Source organism: Ursus arctos, unplaced genomic scaffold (genome assembly GCF_023065955.2).
Source record: "Ursus arctos isolate Adak ecotype North America unplaced genomic scaffold, UrsArc2.0 scaffold_24, whole genome shotgun sequence".
Lineage (NCBI taxonomy): Eukaryota > Metazoa > Chordata > Mammalia > Carnivora > Ursidae > Ursus > Ursus arctos.
Genome location: NW_026622919.1, coordinates 12,833,414 through 12,853,584, shown reverse-complemented (window position 1 = coordinate 12,853,584; position 20,171 = coordinate 12,833,414). Strand labels below are relative to the sequence as shown.

The window sequence follows — 20,171 nt, the reverse complement described above, 5'->3', positions numbered from 1 at the left end:
AGCAGGGGTCACCCAGGGACCCATGCTGATGGCGTAGCTGCCATCTTGGTCTTGCTGCGGTAGAATGGGAGCTGGTGCTCTGGGGTGTCCTGCTCCAGTGCCAGAGTGCTCCACCGTGGAGCACTTCCACTCAGATCTCACTGGTCAGAAGAGTCACACGCTCTACAACCACGAGCGAGCCGGGTGGTACAACCCCAGCATGTGCCAGAAGGAAGGAAGCCCCCGAGTACGTGGGGAGCAGCAGTAATGATCGTCAGACTCAGGAATGCTCCCCGGAGCCCTCTGTGGAGTAAAAATCATGTGTTCCTGGGGGGAGGGGAAGGCCGGGAAAGTTGCACCCACATTCCCTTCACCTCACCACAAAAACTGCTCTTATTTTTCTAGGAACCCTTAGGCTTGTATTATTTTCAAATAAGGATGCATAATTTGGAGTTTCTTGTTTTTCACGGACTGCTGCAAGCACTTTCTCCGTGGCTACCGGTATCCCCGGTCAGAGGCACGCTGCAGAGCTGATCCCTCGTCCGGCAGAGACGGCTCATCTGTCCGCGGGGCACACTCGCCATTGCTCCCGGGGCTGCATTCTCATAACTCATGCTACTATCGACACCGCCGTGCGTGTCTTTTTTCTCTTCTCTGAATTCCTTCCTAAGAAAATCGTCCCAGGTGTGGGCTTACGCAGCCGAAGGATGTGAGCATTTTTATGGCTCTCGGTAAGTCTTGCCAGGTCACCCTGGGAGCATTCTTACAGGCAATTGCTGCTCAGGCCTTGGGGCTGAAGGCAGGTCAAAGGTGAAGTTATAATTATACTCATTGTCCTTCCCAGTCACATCGGCTACTGAGCCTGGGGACGACAGGAGGTGAGGTCCGTCACCATTCTGGATTTGCTTCTCTCCCCTCTTTCTCACATTCCCATGATTATTTTTAAATTTCTACAAATCTGGGCTTAGCGTCTCCGGCTAAGCTGCGTGTCAAACACAGTCTTGGCTTGGTGTAAGAATGTTCTGAACCAGAGGTGTTCTCCTTAGCAATATGCAATTTGTGAATTTTAGACAAATGCGGGGTGATGGTTCACTCTTTCTACAACGATTCCCAAGTCACGGACTGCCTTGTGGATGTTGGGGCCTGTCATGTTTGTCTGCAGACCGCTGGTGACCAGCGGTGGAGGGGGGAGGACACCCAAGGACAGTTCGGGCTCAAGTGCTGGGAGAAAGCACCCATGACTGACTCGTCAGGAATAAACAGAAAGCACAGATAACCCTGGCAGCAGGGGACATAAAGAGGAGAGGACTGGTCCCTCTAGGATGAATACCCGTGAACGCTTGGAGCCGCAATTCGCTCATCACAGTGCTGGGAAAATACTGTTCTTGCCCCAAAGTAATCATATTTGTCAAGCAGGCCAGGCACTGAAGAAAGACTCGGGCTATTTCTACTTACCTGCCCCCTTGGCTGCTGACAATAAATATACCAAATGAGAAGAAAATTGCAATAAACTATCTTTTCTGCTCATCTGCAGCCCTCTGTGATTAAAGAGGACAAATTTAGACCATAAGCCCACCAACAGCTTTATAATTAATCTTACTTTTCAATAACAGCATCTATTCCCTCCACCAGGTCTGGAGGCTGCTGCTGCTTCAGGGGGCTCTGGGTAACAGGCTCAGAGCCTTCATTATCCTTTCTGGGCTGACTCACCGCCCAGAAATACATTGAAATTTGCATTGAGTCACAGGGAAGACTAAGAAGTGGGTCCCGGAGTGAAAACACTGTGTTGGAGGCAGGCACAGTTGAGGATATAGAAGAACAATGGCTGGGGACGCCTTTAAGACGTCACATTTAATGAGTGTCACCATTTTCAAGAGAGATCATGAAAACTGGAAGGGATCCTATCGGGCAGGCTAATGGAGTCTGCGAAGCGGGATGGGAAATGGGTATGTGCCAGAATGTTCACGGAAGCACTGGGTGTGGGGAGACCACCTGCAGGTCGGGGCCTCAGGGACAATAGGCAAGTGAGGCAGGATTTTTAAAAAGCACCCAAAGGGGACTTCCCTGCAGGAGGGCAGTGCTTCCTGAGCTCTCCTCTAGGGAATGAGGTCCCGGGCTTGGAGAGGAAGGAAGATGGGGAGAGGAGTACAGTATGTGTGTGGGGGGCCATGAGACTTCTGAAGTCCTAGTCTCCTGCCGGCCAATGAAAGCTCAGCTCATCTGATCTCTTGTAAAGTGCCCTTGGAAACAGATCCCATTTCCACCCAACCAGTTTCTTTTGTTGGCATATGCAAATGTGATTCAGTGAAAACAGGGTTTGTTTCTGGACTCAAGAGTCAGAACATGCAAATGGGATCAAGAAGGGGAACTCAGTTTTCTGTGCTTTCACAAGAAACAGCATGGCTCCCAGGGAGCTGATAATTCAGTCAAATTTTATTGTTAAAATTCTAAAGAGGGGAAATTAACTCAAGGGGCAGACAACTCGCTGTTGTCTCACTGACAGTGGTCTGAATGACCTGCTTTTGCATGCTTACAAATGGGGGTATTTGGCCTGAGATGGACATTTTTTGGGGGGTTAAAAACCTAAATTAATAATTACCAACCATTTTACTATCAATCAAGTCTTAACATCACTTCTCAGTTAACGACCGAACGTAGGATAGTACCTTGAATTTTGTGATTTCTAAGAGACTACTTCAGTATCTAAAAGATGTAAGACAATGAAAGAGACATAAAGGAGAGCTCACCAATGGCTTCCCATCCCAGAGGGAAAGCCAAGGGTCTGTGCTGACTTCCATGCTCACAAGACCTGGGACCCCTCTTTTCTTTCTGATATCAGGCCTCTCGCTCCCTCTCTAACCCACTCTGCTCTGGCTAGACTGCTGGCTTCCCATTCCTTTCTTAAACACAGCCATACACTTCCACCCCAGGGCCTTTGCACTTGCTGTTTCCACTGCCCAGAATGTTTTCACCCCACATAAGCTCCTGGCATTCTCCAACTTTGTGCTGATCTTCACTTCAGCTCTACATGAGACCCTCCCTGGCCATCCTCGCTCCAATTTCAACCTTCCTCCAGCACTACATTTTCTTTCCTGCTTTATTACTTTTTCTCTTAGCTTATCACTAGTCTATATTTTCCTTATTTAACTCGTCTACGGTCTCTTTCTTTCTAGCTTATAGGCCGCATGAAAGTGAGGGATTTTGTCTGTTTTGTTTACAGTGAGGACCATGCACAGAGTAAGCCTTCAGCAAGGATATGTTGAGTGAGCAAATGAAGGAGTCAGTGGATGTCACCTGTCAGAAAGGGTGACTCCCGCCCCAGAACAAAGATTCAAAGATTTCCTTGGGGGTAGCTCGGTGGCTCAACATGGGTATTTCCTTCCACTTTCTCTTACTAAAGCTTTCAGCTATGGAGGGTCCAACACCTTGACACAAGTACTCGATTGCTGGGAATTATAAAAAGTTGCCCACGACAGAGTTGTTTTTAGGTAAAATGGTAGAGATCTGGTAGATGTTCACACAACCTTCCAGGGCTCACAGGTACACTAAACTCCCCCCACCGCCTCCCCCAGCCCTTGGCATCCCAGTGGGGCCACGTGGCCAGTAGGCTGTAGGAAGGAGTGATATATGCCACCTCTAGGCCTGGCCCCTAAAACATTCCGTGCGACTTCTGCTCTCTCTTCATTGGCCAGTTGAGGGTTCACTAAAGGAATCCGAGGTCCTAAAAATTGTAGGGACAATGGATGAAAGAAGTCTGGCCTTAAATGACCCTGTGGATTGGTACTCCCCACCTGCTCCCTGCCCCCTCCCCCACCCCGAGCTGTGCCAAGAATGTAAAATAAATCCGTGTTGTGTGTTAAACCACTGAGGTTTTCTGGGGTTGCTTGTTAAAGCAGAGAGTGTGATTTGCCCCAATGCTACAGATATTAAGGCCATATATTAAAGAAGTGCCAGCTTCGGCATCATTCCCCCGCTTATCTGATGGATGTTGCGTTCCTAAGAGATACCTCATCTGTCTTTTTGTTATTGGAGGTTTAGCCTCGTTGGACTTTTGTGAAAATTGCAACGAACTGTCAAGGGCGCGATAAGGAGAGATGGGAAGAAGCTATTAAAGCATTTCTTCAAGTTTCACTGTCTTCTTTCTTTGCTAATAATACCGATTCCACACCCGGGCAGCAGCTGGGGTAATGTGCACGGACAAGCTTGCAGGGAACCATAACCCAACCCCAGTTTTGAGATACTGAAAACCTACGGAGGCCACTGTCGTCCTCGACGTGCAGGGCCTTTTGTGTTTAATATGAAAGCTACACTGCCGATGCTCTGGGTTTCGGCTCTCAGTTTGGGGTTTTTATGACCAGAGATAATTGCTGTGCCTGTTGAATATAACTCACTTTCAAGGGAGCGGGGGAGGGGGATGGAATCGCTCCCTCTTTCACCTGGGTCAGGGAAGTCGGAGCAGCATCAGCTGCTGGGTCCCGCTATCGTGGCCCAAACAGAGCCAAAGTAGTCACATTATCCAGCAATAAACAAGTACCAAAACGTACGTTACCTGCCCGGCTAGCATTTCATACAACAGGACGCCATAGGCCCACCAGTCCACGGATTTTCCATACGGCTGATATGCGATTATCTGCGTGAAAACACATGCATCAATTACATTTAGTGGCGAATCAAAAGGCCCGTGTGGGAACAGGTAAGTCAAGCGTGTAGGCCTTTCCGCACAGAGGGGAGAGGGAACCGCAAACCACACACACTGGGAACCACCTCCCTGTGACTCGTTGCCCAAAACCTGCTTGGGGCTGCTCCTTCGAACCCACCTGGAGAAGCCACAGCACTGTCTGCACGTAGATGTAATTATGCTCCATGGTGAAAAATATTTGGACAGTGAGGTGGATTTCATTTTTGGACAAAGCCGGGGGTCCTTCAGACCAAGGGTCGGATAAATAAGATAATCAAACTATGTAACAGAAGTTTGCTGAAAGTAAAGAAGATGACCGTGGTGATAACTATCTGCTGAAGTTTCAAAACATTTTGAAAGAGACGTAATTTCATCAAACGTCGTATTTGAGCCTTGTCTGAATCTTGACTCAAACCAAACCAACTGTAAAAAAGAAGTCAGGAACACTAAAATGTGGTCCCGATATTAGATGATATTAAGAGATGACCACTAATTTGGTGAGGCGGGAAAATGGTATGGTGATTCGTATTAAAGTGTATGATGATTGTATTAATGAGTGAGACGCACGAGAGATGAAGTATTTACAGGTGAGGAGATGTGACAGCTGAGATTTGTTTTGAATACTCGAGCAAACTACTTGAGCAATACGACTTTCAATACTTGAGGAACAGATGAAATGAGCTGGCAAAATGCAGGGAGATGATAAAGGTGGGTGATGGTCCACAGTGACCTGTCCCCCGACCGCTACCCTTTACCTTTGTGGCTCCCAGAAGTACTAGAATAATTCTATGACCTGCCCTCGTGGAAGGGGGTAATACTGATCGGAATTTCTAAGCACGATACAGGTGATTAAAACACTGGCATTGGTGCCTAAGGCACACAGTCCCCCAACCTATGGATCATGCCCCAGGATTCGAGCCGAAGACATCCGAACAGGTGCTCCGCATGACCATTCTGCCATTTTGTGACTGTGAAATGCTCTAGGATATTTTTTTAATGGCCCACGATGTCTAATGAAATGTCTTGGGGGACACAAACCAACCTGCATGTCTCTTCCTCTCCATTTGTTTAATGCATTACTAATATTTCTCCTTGTAGAATGAGAAACACAAGCTCCTGGGGCTTGTCTCGATGTGGGAGGCAACAAGGGGGTACACGTTTGGATCTGGCAGCTTTGTAACTCCTTTTCTGGACAAGCAAATGATAACCAGGGGAAGCTACAAGGAGGCCTCCATTTCTTTTTAAAACTACATTTGTTCTTTTTTGAAAACTTGGAAAATGCACACACCAACAGAACAAAAAAACCTTACCAAAAGGAGCTTGTGTGCATTACCTGATGAGGTGAAAAATGAGGCTCGCTATTCTGGTTCCAAGACAAGAAATGACTGGATCAAAGCCTGTCTTGATGGAGTAGAACAACAACAGAAAGCTCTTGGGGAGAGTAAGAAAGTACCCTTGTTAAGCACCTACTATGTATCAGACATGCTGAGCACATTCTGCAGAATCCAGTGCCGGAGAAACAATGACTCTTCCCATTTTATAGGTGGGAAAGCTGACGTAGCAAGAAGTTTCAGAGACCCGCCGCCCAGAGCCAATCAGCTCATGAGTGGTGCTCTGGATACTGACATTTTTGTTTTAAAAACACAGTTTATGGCTGTCAAATATATGTAATCACTCATACTGAGATTAATAAAATATTAATCAAAGGGCTTTGAGGATTAAAGAGGTTTAAAACCATTTCAGTTGTTGTAGCCGTATTTCAAAAGCACTTGAATAAAATTTGTTCCTGTAACTATGTTAAAACCAGTCCTGGCAACCTATTTTCATTAATCAGTGTTTTAGTGACTCCGTTGTTAACACGGACGGAGCTGGGGCACTGTGCTGCTGTGGGAGTTATCAGGCTGGGGAACGGAGACGGCTGAACGAGGGAGGTCACGCTGTATTTCGTATCCCGTATTCTACAAATATCTGAGCAGTCTTACCAGTCAGACCCCTCCCCTACCTGGGTGGTAGAAAACGCCATCCAAGTTTGGAAAGCTGTCAGAGGTCAAGGGTAGGGAAACCCTGGGTCTGGTCAGAATGATTCAAAAATCCTAAAGGCCATGGCCACCTGAAGATTTTTTTTTTCTTGACTCTTTTATCAACTTTGGTCCAACTTCATTTTTATTTTCTGTTTGCAAAGCATTAAGCTCTCTTGACTCCTGCTGATAACACCCTCTCCTTCCAAGGCTTACCAAAGGAGAATGCCAAGTGCCAACGGCTCCTTTTTCTTGGCGATAGCATTCGGCAATCCCTCAAGCCCGCCAGCTCAGCTACTGGGCCGAGATGACAAAGTCATGCCGAATACTGCTGTGCTTTCAATGGTAATAACAGGATGGGGTGGGAAATTCAGCTGGGGCATTTCTTCTTGGAGAAGCTCACAACGTGTCACCCCTGGCTTACACGCTAGATGAAATGGGACGGTCCGAAGATCTAAGTTTCAAGGTCTAGGGGTGCAACCTTACCACTGCAAATTCATTTTTACAATGAAGCATGCTTTCCCCTCAATGACGAGCTGCTATTAATAAATACCTCCAACGATCCAAAAATCTCACTGCGAAAGGGACACTGCATTAGCCCCATTTGAAGATAAACATTTAGATACACGTGATTTAGGATGTTGGTTACACTGTCCCTTGTGAGCTGTCTAGACCTACCCCATGCAGTGCAGTATGTGGCTACTGAGCATTTGAAAAGTGGCTAGTACAAATGGAGATGTGCTCTAGGTGGGAAATACACAGCAGATTCTGAAGACTTAGGACCCCAGTCACAAAATATCTCAATTCATATTTTGGATATTTTGGGTTAAAAAAAATATATTAGGCTTAATTTCACCTGTTTCTTTTTTTTAACTTTAAAAAAATGTGTTTGCTAGGGGGTGCCTGGCTGGCTCAGTGGGTAGAACCCACAACTCTTGATCTTGGGGTTTTGAGTTCGAGCCCCATGTTGGGTGTAGAGATTCCTTCAATCAATCAATCAATCAATCTTTAGGAAAAAAACACACACATACACAAAAATGGGGCTGCTAAATGCAATTTGACCTGCATTTTGTTTCTGCTGGACAGTACTGGTCTACACCCTTCTCACGGGCTCCTACAACCCATTCTGGTTCCTGGGCTCCTGTTGGCCTAGGGAGCCAGCTTTGGGCTGAGGACCAGACTCAGAGGCCACAGAATGGATGGTGAGGCTCCCTTGTTTTTGTCCCCACTGGGGACAGGAGCAGGTGTCTCTGGGACTCACGGGCCAACGGAGGCTTGCAGCCAAGCCCGGGGGGCTGCAACGGCAATTTGGTCTCCCATAGCAGAGAACCTCACAAAAGAGAGGCAGACTTGGCAAGAAGGGCTCCAGTTGGCAGGTCTCCCTGCAGCACATGGGAGGGTGAACTTTAGCTTCAGAGACAGACCCCCAACAGGGCCACTGTCATTCCGCTTTACTGCTGTTTGTCATTATGATCATTATTATTATACTCACATGAGCCAATTGCTTGGGGGAGATGTCAGGATGTTTCAAATGCCTGCCTGTCTTGCAAAAATAAGATATGAATGAGCTTTCTCCCAGCCTGGGCACAGGACCAGGAATGAAAGGGGCCGGGGGGTAGCGTCTCATCTCCTCCCAGGCCAGCGGCCACAGTGGCTGGAAGGACATTGCTCTGAAACCACCCACGTTTCCACCCTCTGCCAGGGCTACAGACTTAAAGGCCTCCCAAAGAGGACGGGGCTTCAGAAACTCTTTCGGGGGCGGGCGGTACAGTAAGGTTTTAGACGCTATTGGCAATAGCAACAATGACTGTAACGTCACCATCGCAGCACTATGTGCCAGGCTCCTTAGCTCTGCCAGCTCACTTAGCCGTCCTGAGACTTATGAGGCAGGAGCACCCATTTCACAGATGAGGAAATGAGACACAGAGAGGTGAACTAGCTTGCCCGAGGTCATACAGCGAGTAAGTAGCAATGCTGGGATTTGAACTCTGGTCATCTGGACTTGGCATCCACACTTCTGACCATTTTTCTAAACCCAAAGTTCATCAGCCCACGACCCAGTGTGGTTCCCTAGACAGCTATGGTGGGAACTGGCCCCAAAAGGGTTTGCTCAAAAGCTTAGCAGGATCAAAGTTGCCAAGATGTCCACTTCACTCGGGAACTCTGGCTCTGGAAGATTTGTCTTAAGGGGACACGTGTGTTGGGGGCGCCTGGGTGGCTCAGTCGTTAAGTGTCTGCCTTCGGCTCAGGGCGTGATCCCAGTGTTCTGGGATCGAGCCCCGCATCGGGCTCCTCTGCTGGGAGCCTGCTTCTTCCTCTCCCACCCCCCCTGCTTGTGTTCCCTCTCTCGCTGGCTGTCTCTCTGTCAAATAAATAAATAAATCTTTAAAAAAAGGGGGGGGGAACATGTGTGTGTCCCACATGTGTGCGAGAAGACTCACCCTCCCATTCCTGGTTGTACCTTGACTGGACTCCACTCTTCATTTTCACATTACATTTACTCGCCAACCCCCACCCCCCAAGAACCCGCCCTAATGAACGGCCGAGCTCAGAGGGCTCTTTCCAGGTTGCCGTTACAAATTAACACTGGCCTTTATGCATAGAACATGCTCGAGTCCTGTTACTGTCTCAGGGAAACAAAATTTTCTCTTCCTTTGATAAAAAATAAAACTATTTTACTTCAACAAAAAAATTAGGTTGTTTTGAAAACCATCTTAAGCTCCTGACGACAGAACATGGGCCACGAGAGGCCTACTTTATGTGCACGGTCAAGAACACTGACCTGTCGAAACAGTACCATTTGGGTAAAAAGACGAGCGGCAGTGTCTCCTAGGTGTTCTGTCCTGACGGGGACCGTGAGTTCACGAACTGTCTGCTCCACTCCCTCCTCTGGGGCCCACAGACCTCAGCCTCCACGCAGCTCCTGGAGCTTTTGTTGCACCCCACTGAAACTGCTTATCTGCCCTCCCTTGACCCCAGACTCTTCCCCAGCAGGGCCGGACCACCGCCCTGCGCACGCAGCACCGGGACGCCGCCCAGCAGCTAGTGTGGCAGAAACGTGTGCGAGTGGATCTCACCCGAGCCCAAATTGTGGCACCACCCATCTCTTAGGTGCAACATCAAATGGCTGGATTGCCAAGGCTGGAGGGACCCTTACAGGTGCTTGACAAGTATCCTCCGGATTCTGGAAAGGAACCTAAGGTTCAGAGTAGCTAAGTGGCTTGCTCGAAGGTCCCTGGGCTGGTTCGTGACAAGGTCTCCTGCCTGTGTCCCCTTTCTGCAGCACCAGGCTTGGACCAGAGTTCGAGAAACAGGAAAGCTTCATGATGGGTGGGGGGGAGGCACCCCCACCTCTCAGCCCAAGAGGCTTCCCTGTCAAACACCGTTTGGGTGGTGTATCCAAGCCCAGAACACCAGTAGCCACCGCGCAGGAAGCAGACTGCAATGTGAACGCTCTGAACCTGACTTCTGGAGACCAGCTCTGCCATGGGAGAGCTGTGTGACCTTCAGCAAGTTGCTCAGCCTCTCTGAGTTTCTGCTTCCTCAGCTGGGATACTGGAATTTCAGCACCCACCTGGTAGGCGCACGGCAGGGGATAAAACAGCATTTCGTATAATAAAATGTGTTTATTGCAGGTGAGTTGACTGTAATAACATCGGAAGTAAGAACTGGGCCCCAGGCACGGCAGGCCGGTGAAAATGAATCAAGGCAGTGAAGTTAAACCCGGCTCACAGGAGGGCAAAGGAAACATTCTGCTAGAAGAGATTACATGCATAATATGTATTAAACACCCTGAAATGATTGTTGGCACCTGGCAATTCTCATCAATGCTGAACTTTCCATTCATTCTTTCAGCAAATATTAGCTTCCTATGTGCTGGACACTGCTCGAGGCAGGGGGTATGTAAATCAATAAAATAGATTTTAAAATCCCCCTCTTGTGCAATTACATTAATTTTTAGTAGAGCAGTAAAACATCAGGTTTTTCTTTTTTCATCCACATCCCCTCCCACTTCCTCACCCCCACTGGTTTATGGCTAATTGTACATTTGTTTGGGCTGGGCACTCTGCTAGGCACAGGGATTGTGACTCCAACTAGGGAGACAGGAAAACAGATAAATTAAAATGCAATGCCTTACATCAGGGATCTTTGTACATCACATGAGAAATACCTGCAATATTTGAAATCTTTGGACAAAAGGCATGACATAAGTATAAAGAAAATCGCCACAAGGTGAAAATGGAAAGTCTGGAGTCCAAAGCATATATTTTCTATGTAGACAGAAATTGCAGCTCTACCTAGAACTGCAGAGAACAGGAAGTGATTTCTCTAATGGCACTAAAAGTGCTTTATAATCTATTCATAGTACCCACCTCTTCTACTCCCTGGTTGTTCACTTTAGAAGAACAGAAAGCAAACAGCAGGACAACCTAAGTCCTGCTCTCCCAAAATGTCAGGAGAGGAACAACGAGCACAAAAATGGTTTGTAATGATTAACGCTGGCTTTAAAGACAAGGGGAAGAAAGGAAGAAAGGAAGGAAAGAGGGAGGGAGGGAGGGAGGGAGAAGCAAAGCTCAGAGCCTGGTGATTATAGACCCCATTCCCAGCACCATCCCAGACTTTCATGTAGCACAGAAAGGCCAGAGGTGCTATATATATTTTTTTCTTTCTTTTTTTGTTTTTGAGAGAGAGAGAGAGAGAGAGAGAGAGAGAGTGAGCGTGTGGGGTGGGGTGGAGAGGGGCAGAAGCAGAGAGAGAATCTCAAGCAGGCTGTATACCCAGCATGAAGTCAGACGTGGGGCTTGATCTCACAACCCTGGGATCACAACCTAAGCCAAAATCAAGAGTTGGGATGCTTAACCAACTGAGCCACCCAGGCGCCCCTATATGTTTTTTTAATAATTTTTTTTAAAGAGAAGTTTTGGGTTCACAGCAAAACTGAGTGGAACGGAGAGAGTTCCCATGGGCCCCGTGCGCTGCTATGGAAACCCCTCACCAGAGCAGCACTTTCGTTACAACTGATAAGCTGCGTGGCTGCATCCTCATCCTCCACGGCTCACGTCTGGGTTCACTCTTGGCGCCGTACATTCTACGGGTTTTTGAAAATGTTTCGTGACATGTATCGAACACTTTGCTATTATACAGAATTTCACTGCCCCCAACGTCCTCTGTTCCGCCTGGTTAGCCCTCCCTCTCCACTAACCCATGGCTACTGCTCATCTTTTTTATTGTCTCCGTACGTGTTGCCCTTCCCACCGTGTGCCGTGGGCAGAATCAGACAGCACACAGCCCTTTCCGGTTGGCTTCTCTCGCTTAGCAAAATGCACTTAAGGTTCCTCCGGGTCTTCTCATGGCTTGACGGTTCATTTCTCTTCCGTGCTGAATAATACTCCATCATGTAGCCATTCACCTGCTGAAGGACACCGCGGCTGCTCCCACGTTTGGTAGTTACGCATAAAGCTGCTACAGACATCCGTGTGCAGGTTTTTTTGTGCGGACATAAGTTTTCAATTCACGTGGGCAAATGCCTAGGAGCACGACTGCTGGATCGTATGGTAAAGGCTATGTTTAGCTTTGTGAGAAACCGCCAAACTGTCTTCCAGAGGGGCGGGGCGAATTCTGAGGGAGCCGCGAGGAAAACTGAATGAAGTGCCCGCCTCTCCAGGCTGCAGAAAGCCGCCCCTGCGCCTGGCGTTCCTCTGACTCCAGGATGCGGGCTGCGGAGCTGTGGGACGTGGTCTTCTGTGACCCTCGGAGCAGGCATTAGCACTGCGTTACACGTGGGAAAGTGTTCCCGTTTCAAGTCTCTGTGATTCTTCCAAGGAAGCGCTAATCTCTGCTGGGGCTAATCTCTCTCTAGCTCCTGGATAACACGGGCTGGTCACGGAAGAAATTAGGGCGGTGACAATGAGATGGGGCTGGGAAAACGTCCTCCTAATGGACTTGCTTACTCGACCTCTTCAGCGCGACTTCTGTAATCCCCCGTCACGCTGAAGAAACCAAACACCTGTTTATACACTCTCCTCCCAACCTGATGTTTTCTAGAACCTTCTCCACAGCAAGATACACCGTGATACTAATGGTAACAGAGGTCGCATTGGAATCCAAGCTACCGGGGACAAAGCCCTTGGATGCATTGTGCTGGGCGCCACTTCTGCTGACCACTGGGGAAGTCGAGGCACAAGCAAGCGTCAGTGCAGTAATGCACAGTGGGAACACAGCAGAGGCGGGACTCAACCTTGCATTCCCGCCCTCCTGGTGCCCCCTCTGCAAGCAGGAGCTGGGAATGGGACAAGGACATCTGAGAGATTGCCTCTGACCTTGAGACTTGAATCATTCCTCCTTCCTGTTCTGCTTGATAAGGGGGACGAGGGTGTTGACCGTGAATAGATAAAATATGTTTTGGTGTACAACATAATTTACCCAGACTAAATGTAGGAGTATATACTAGTCTAGGTCAGGTCCATGTCTCACATTTGGAGGGGGTGACAGGGTCACTGGAACAAGAGTGACTGAGGCCCACATACCAGATATCTGAACACACATGACCGATCAAGCTAACAAACTGTTAAATGTTCTCTCCTACCACCGTGACCAATATACCCTCCTGTATGAGTCAGCTCGCGTTGCCGGGACAGAATAGCACAGACGGAGTGGCTTACACCATACTCATTCATGTTCTCACAGGCCTGGAGGCTGGAAGTCCAAGATCGAGCTACCCGTGGGCAGGGCTGGTTTCTGACAGGCCTCTCTTCTTGGCTACAGCCAGGCTCCTTCCCCATGTGTCTCCCCCAGCCTTTTCTCTGTGCGGGGGCACTCCTGCTGTCTCCTGGTCTTCTGGTAAGGACACCAGTCCTACCAGATCAGGGCCCCACCCTAATGACCTCATTTAACCTTCTTTACTTCCTTAAAGGCCCTATATCTTTACATGCAAATGGGGGGTTAGGGAGTGACATGAATTTTGAGGGGACGTAAGTTAGTCCATAATACTTCTCAACAACCTGGAGGGGGAGGTCGACTTTAGAATTCACAGACCCCTTAGATTCCACTCCGGTACTAGAAGACCTGGCCCACTCCCCTTTTCTTCTCAGTCCTTTGTCACATCTATGCGCCCCGGCCCGCACATCCATACTCTGTCCCGCCGTGCTCTGCAAACAGCCACTGCTGGCCTCTCCTTCGGACACCGGAGTCAGGGTGGTGTCCTTTGCAAGGATGGATCTTAGGAAGGCCCATGTAGGTCATGGAAGGGACTTCTCAGGCCCGAGGGGGCATGTCGCTGTAGCCCTAGGAGGCAGAGGGCCTCCTGCCTGCTAAGGCAGGCAGAGGGCCTCCTGCCTGCTAAGGCTGGCAGAGGGCCAGGGGAGAACCCTTTAAAGTTGGGGGCGGCAAACTACAGCCTGCAGGTCAAATCCAGCCCACCTCCCATTTGTGTACAACCTGCCTGTGAGCAAATGTAAAACAAAAAAAAGTGTAAAAAAGACTATGAGCCTTTTGGCAAGAACAGTTGCTCGATTTTGCCTCTTGCTAAAATCTAAAATTTAGATTAGTGCAAAGCCTAAAATATTTACTCTCTAGCCCTTAGCAGAAGAAGTCTGCTGATCCCAGCTCCAAAACACAGGGCAGAGGCTCCTCTTGCCTGGGTCCTCAGCACCTTTGAGATTTGCCCTTTCTGGGGTGCCGTGTTGAGGAGCCTTCCACTGGCCAACACAGAGCTCAAAACCGGCTGCTCCCAAAACTGGTCACAGTGACCCCCTCCTATCCTGTATGCCTCCTGCAGGGTGGCAATGCCACTCCCCCCACCCCCGAACATTGAACATTTCTAATAACTCCCTTAGAATCTGGGCTGGCTCTGGCACTTGCTTTGACCCACGTAATGTGGTTGCTGTTAAGCTCCAGGTGCAGCTTAAGTGGACTTGTGGCTCCTACTCTTGCCCTCTTGGGAGCTAGCCACCATGCTGAGAAGCTCTGGATAAACTGGGGGGGACAGACCTCAAGGAGGTGGACATTCAGTCTGCATGAGGCCAACACAGGGTAAGATGGGATCCGTGCAGAATCAAATGTATTGTCATCATCCCGCTAGTCCCCCTTTAAGTGTTTCTCGAACTCAGCCACTGCATCCTTATTACTGGCCTCTCTCAGGGTGGTAGGTAAGGATGGCTGGTGCTGGGGAAGCAGATAAGATCCACAGCACGGTGCCCACTTGGGACCCTCCTCACCTCAGGCTGCCTCTGCCGAAGAGGGAGCCGTTGTGAACGTTCACGGTGTATCTGAACCAAAGAACTACTTGTGCAGTAAAGGAATGACCTAGGAGTTAGGAAGAAATCTTGGGCCGGTGGGAGCGTTATTAGCTGGAATGAAGGGCTTTCCAGAACAGGGAGATCTCATAGCCTGGAAGTCTTTCCAGATCTGTTTGGTAACAGGGCAGTAAGTGAAAGCCCGAAGTGGGGGGGGGGGGAACCTGGCTGCTGGTGACATTAGGGCCGCAGATCTGCGCTTTGGGGCCCAGGGTCCTGCCCTGCCACTTGCTATCCATGAGCCTCGGACAAGTGACCTGACCTCTCCATGTCTCCTTTCCCTTGTCTGTAAACCTTACCTCCAAGGACTATGGTAAGGTTTCAACGAGACAACAGATACAAGCACTTAGTACATGCTAGGAAATGAGTAAGTGTTCGTTATTGCTCTCAAGATACACCCCCCAACCCATGGCAAAGTAAAAGGTGAAATAAGATTTCAGAAATCTCTGACCCACTTTTACAGGATTTAAACAAATCCCCAAATGAAAGGCCAGTGAATGCAGCCACAGCACGCCAGGAGTAAGCACTCAGAGCATTAGTGGGGCTCTGCAAACAAGAGATGGGGTCATGAGAGTAGCGAGAGCGAGGCACGCTCGGGGTACACCTGAGCCGACACCTGCAGTCCCCTCCCTTGTCTCGGGATAGCAGCCACTGCTGTGAGAAGCAGACCGGCCCCGGGTTCAAGGCCCAGCTCTGTCCTGAAGTGGGGCCACGGGAAAAATGACCAAATCTCTTAGTACCTCGGGTTCGTCATCTGGAAAACAGAGCCAATGACACCAACTTTGTAGAGCTGCTCTGCCGATTAAACAAAACCAGACCAAGTCAGTGAGGCACTCCACCCTGGGTCCCGCTCACCCACAAGGGTTATCTCTGGAGGAAGAACCGGAAGGAAGTCAGGAAGAAGGACAGGGTCACAGATGCCTCATGGACCGCAATGTCACAGAGGAGGCCACGTGCCCCAGAGAACAGGGTGACGCTGATGAAACCCCAAGGCCAGATGAGCTAAGAGCCGCAGGCAGATCGTAACAAAACCAATGTAATTGCTAGAAAAGATCCGAGGAGAGTTACATAATTTAAGGAAGAACCCAAGGGAAAGCCTGGCCTTGGCTCTTTAAATATTTCTTGGAGGGAAGGCAGCTGCTTCATGTTCTCTTGCAAAGCCGGAGGCATTGGACTGTGACTTTATACAGAGGGAAACTGGCCTCTGAAAGAAAACAAGCCACCTTCGGCTTATCATTGTCCTTCTTTAATCAGTGCTTTGCTTGGCCCGCGCTTGCTTGGCATGGGGCCGGGGTTCAGAAGTGCTGATCCCACAGAAGCCCCCGCCGACGCTGACTGGCTGGTCTCCCCCTCATTCCCCCGTTCTTCTCAGCTGGGCAAGTGCTAATTTACTGCCTGGCTGCATGCATCTCGCGTGTTTTCTCGTTTAACTTTTAGACCCTCTTTTATTCTCCGTCCTTCTCTACACCCCTTCCCCAAAGGCCAGGAAATGTCTCCGGGGGTGTCAATATTCTGGGACTTTGGGCAGTCTGGGGGGTCCAGGCTGACGTCCCACACCTCAGACACTCTGGTCCCCCAGTGCACCAGCTCTTGTGGGTTGATGGCGTGAGGCACGTGGCTGTCCGCAGCCCGTCTCCTGCCACCAGCCTCAGTCTCCTCCCTGGTGGCAGCCTTGGGAATCATCTATCCAATGCCTGCCCGGGTTCTTGACCTCTCACTCCCCCAGCCTTCAGCTCTGTTCTGTTGCCAGCCCCCTCCTCCACGCTGCACCTGTTCATCTCAGACCCACCCCGGCCGCCGGGCGCCGCTCCAGACCCTGGGCTAGGGGCTCTGCAGTAAACCAAAGACAAGGATCCTGCTGTGGGGGGATGAGTGGGCTAGCGAAACACACACACGAGTGCACGGTGATGTGCTCCGTCAGAGGGTGCAAGGAGGGCAGGGCAGGGACCAGAGGTCTGTAGGTCTGAACAGAGTCACAGGAAAGACAGCCTCCTGGAGGTGACATCTGAGCGGAGGCGCAGGAGGAATCCCCGCTGCCGGGGCAGGATATCCCAGGTGGCAGGCGTGAGAAGAGCAAAAGTTTGGGGAGTGGTAGGAAGCCAGTGCGGGGGGGTCTGGAGAGACAGGGGTGGAGGGTGAGGTGAGAGATGAGGTTAGGGAGGGAAGGGGGGGGCAGAAAACAAAGGGTCTTGGGCTTCTCCAAGATGCCTAATTCAGAAACGAACCCCCTCCTCAGCCCTTGTGGCCATGTCCTCCTGCCCTTCTGTCACTCTCCTCCCCCACTCCGCCTCTGCTCCCCCCACTGAGCCTAGTCTCAATACTCTTTAGGACCAGGCCCTCAATCCCCCTATTCTGACAGACACTCAGCCCCCCTCTGGCCCCAAGCACCGGTTCCCTCCCTGCTCAGTCACTTCCAGGAGCCTTGGGCAGGTCACCGCGTGTGGATGTGGGGACAGCACACCTCCCACCCCCAGGCCCCCGTCCCAGCCTTTGGAAAACGCAAGCCAGCCAGCGAGGACGACTTCAGCTTTCTTCCTTCCTCCTGCTTCCTTAGCCTGTTCCCTCCGGGCCTGCGGTATGCCCTCTCTCTGTATCTTCACTTTCCCTCTTTCTGGGCATTTTCCGCTCGGCCTAGAAACATGCTCAGGTCTTCCCGGCCTTGTTGATGCTTCCTTCACGCTGCTTCCCTAGGAGTGACCATTCACCCCGTCCATTTACCATCCGTTCCCCGGGACGTGGTTCCAGCCTGGCTGCTGATGCTCGCACTCAGCTCCATGTCATCCAGCTTCCGCTGCGCCGTTAGTACGTGCTCTCAGGGATGGCTGGTTCCCTGTGGCCAGAACCCCTCCCCTCCTCCTCCCCCCCCAGCTCCTTGACCTCCACGGTCCCCGGCCATCTCTGAACTCATGAGCACTCAATTTCCTTGGTATCCAAAACTCTATGGCTCTCTGGACACACCTTGGTCTCCCCTCTTTCCTCCCATTCCTCAAATGTGGCTCCCCCCAGACACGACCCTTGACCCCCTCCAGAAAAGGTCACAGCTGGTGGCCCACTGGCTGGATCTTACTGATGTACACTTCTCTTAATATATATTAGACCCAATTTTGAACAAGTAGGGAAGTTTTACATAAAAATGCAGACTTCTGGCGGCGGTCATAGGCAGGACTGGACTGCCCTTCCCGTGGGGATGGAAGAAGAGGCCATGGCCCCCTAGGAAGGGCCTCCAGCTCTCTGAGCCCATCCAGCCCCCAGCACTTGCAGGAGGCTGCACGTCTGCGTATGGCCAGCTCGCTGCAGCACCGGCATGTGTGCCCATAGACCGTTCCCTTAGTTCCCTTTGCCGTGTTGGGGCGCCATCTGTCCTTGCCAAGGGGAACGCTGTCTCATCCGCGTCTCTCAGGCTACAGCTCTCCTGGGCGGCAGTAGCCTCCAGCCCCAGGCCCCCTCACAGGCCCCGCTGGGCTCCATTCTCCTGCCGAGCACACCAGGCTCTTAGCAGGTGCCCTGAATATCTGGCGGGTTGCTGCCACGTGTGGGAGAGGGGCTTCGGTGTTGGTGCTTGGCCTGTGGCTTCTGAGGGGTGTGCCCGGTAGTACCAGCGGGAAGGCAAGCCTGAGTTGTTGACTGCGATAGAGACATCTGTGACTCAGGTCCCCGGTTCCGGCTGAGCGACTATCTTCTCCTAAAAGATGTTACTTGTGTTACACAGTATCTCAGCGCTCATTGTGAACTGTTCGTTTGCTTGGGGAGCTTTCTCTTCTCTCTGGACATGGAGCAGTAGCTGGCAAGAATATACGTCTGGGTGCTCTAGAGTCAGAACGTCTCAGGTCCAAAGCCTGCCTCTGCCTGTGACCAGCTGTATGACCCTGGGCAAGTCACTGAGCTCTGCTCATGGATGCAATGGGACAAAGCAGATGTGCTCAGCGGACTTGGTACAGAGTAGACAGTCCCTATATCATGCATGTGGTCTAACGTGCCCCCACCACAGCAAGGGCTCCGCACGGCACATTTTCCAAAGGCTCTGCTCCGGCTGCAGCAGGAGCTGCTCAGAGGGGCGCCGGCCACAAGCAGACCCGTCCCTGCTGTATCTCTCCGCCCAGGAAGTGGGCCATGCTAGCATTCGAAGCCTGGTGCTTAGCTGCAGGGAGGGACCTGACCTGCCACGGGACTTCACACGCCCCAAATCACTTTCAGATGGGGGATTCAACCCCGGCGAAGCTTCTGTGCGTCCTTCTCAGGGACTCGTGCTGACCCTGAAGAATTCTTTCTGTGTCAAGGCACCGAGTTCCCGTGAGGCCGGGTCCAGGAATTAGCTTCTGATGAGCGCCCCCTTTTGTGGGTGTCCAACTCAACTCCAAAATCCCATCTGTTAGTGACATTTTCTGCCTTAGCTCATCTTCCCTGCTTAAGGAGATGCCACGATATTAATCCATTTTGAGGGTTTTAAACAAACAGCCATAAATATTTAAGCCTCTGCTTTGCCCATTAGGGAAAATGCCAGCCAAGATAATTATTTTTGCCTCTGCCTGACGGAACAATTTACACAGAGGACAGGATTATGTTAACCTCCGAGCAAACTCAGAAACTTTGAACCTAGATGGTCTTCCTCTTCATTGCGATTATTCCTATGACCAGATACGCCACATTCCTGGATCCGTACGGGGAAAATGCTAGCGAAAGGTAAAACAGCTTGAATTAACTGTTTCACGTACAACAGCCAGAATTACTGATCGAGTTTCCAAAGTGATGCAACCCGAATTATCTGACAACGAAAGTCAACCTGAATCAAAACACGGATTTGGGTTTCTGTTCACCTGAGCGTCACGTCGTCCACACTGTAAAGCATGTCAAAGGCCGGGCCCCGGTGGAGACCCTGTCCCCGTGGCACGCCGTGTGGCACAGTGAGTCTCTGAATGCGTGAGTCACGGAGACTGGAGCAGTGGTTTACTGTAGGGGTGGTACATGTGTCTGCTGGGGGCCTGAGCCTGGCAGTGAGGCCTGGTGCTGGCGCTTCTCAGTAACATGGCCTCAGACCATTACTTACTGCCTTGGGCCCCTTTTCTGAATCACACTGTGAGGACTGTTTGAGGGGGGCTGCAGCAGAAGACCGCAAGAGGCCCAGTGTGAATTGTGGCAAAGAAGTCAAGAGAACAATAACCACGGCAGGACGCCCTTGCCTGGTACCAGGCGATCCTCCAAGTC

The 20,171-nt window shown here is 50.5% G+C and overlaps 1 protein-coding gene across 3 annotated transcripts in view; it reads right to left on the bottom strand.

Annotated features, from left to right (window-relative positions):
- PRKCA (protein kinase C alpha) overlaps positions 1-20,171 on the bottom strand; it is a 384,286-nt gene that overhangs the window by 24,738 nt on the left and 339,377 nt on the right. For all 3 annotated transcript variants that reach the window (XM_044389116.3, XM_026512416.4, XM_057318221.1), the window contains exon 14: positions 4,529-4,609. In XM_044389116.3, the coding sequence (XP_044245051.3) occupies positions 4,529-4,609 (81 nt within the window). The remainder of the gene's footprint in view (positions 1-4,528; positions 4,610-20,171) is intronic.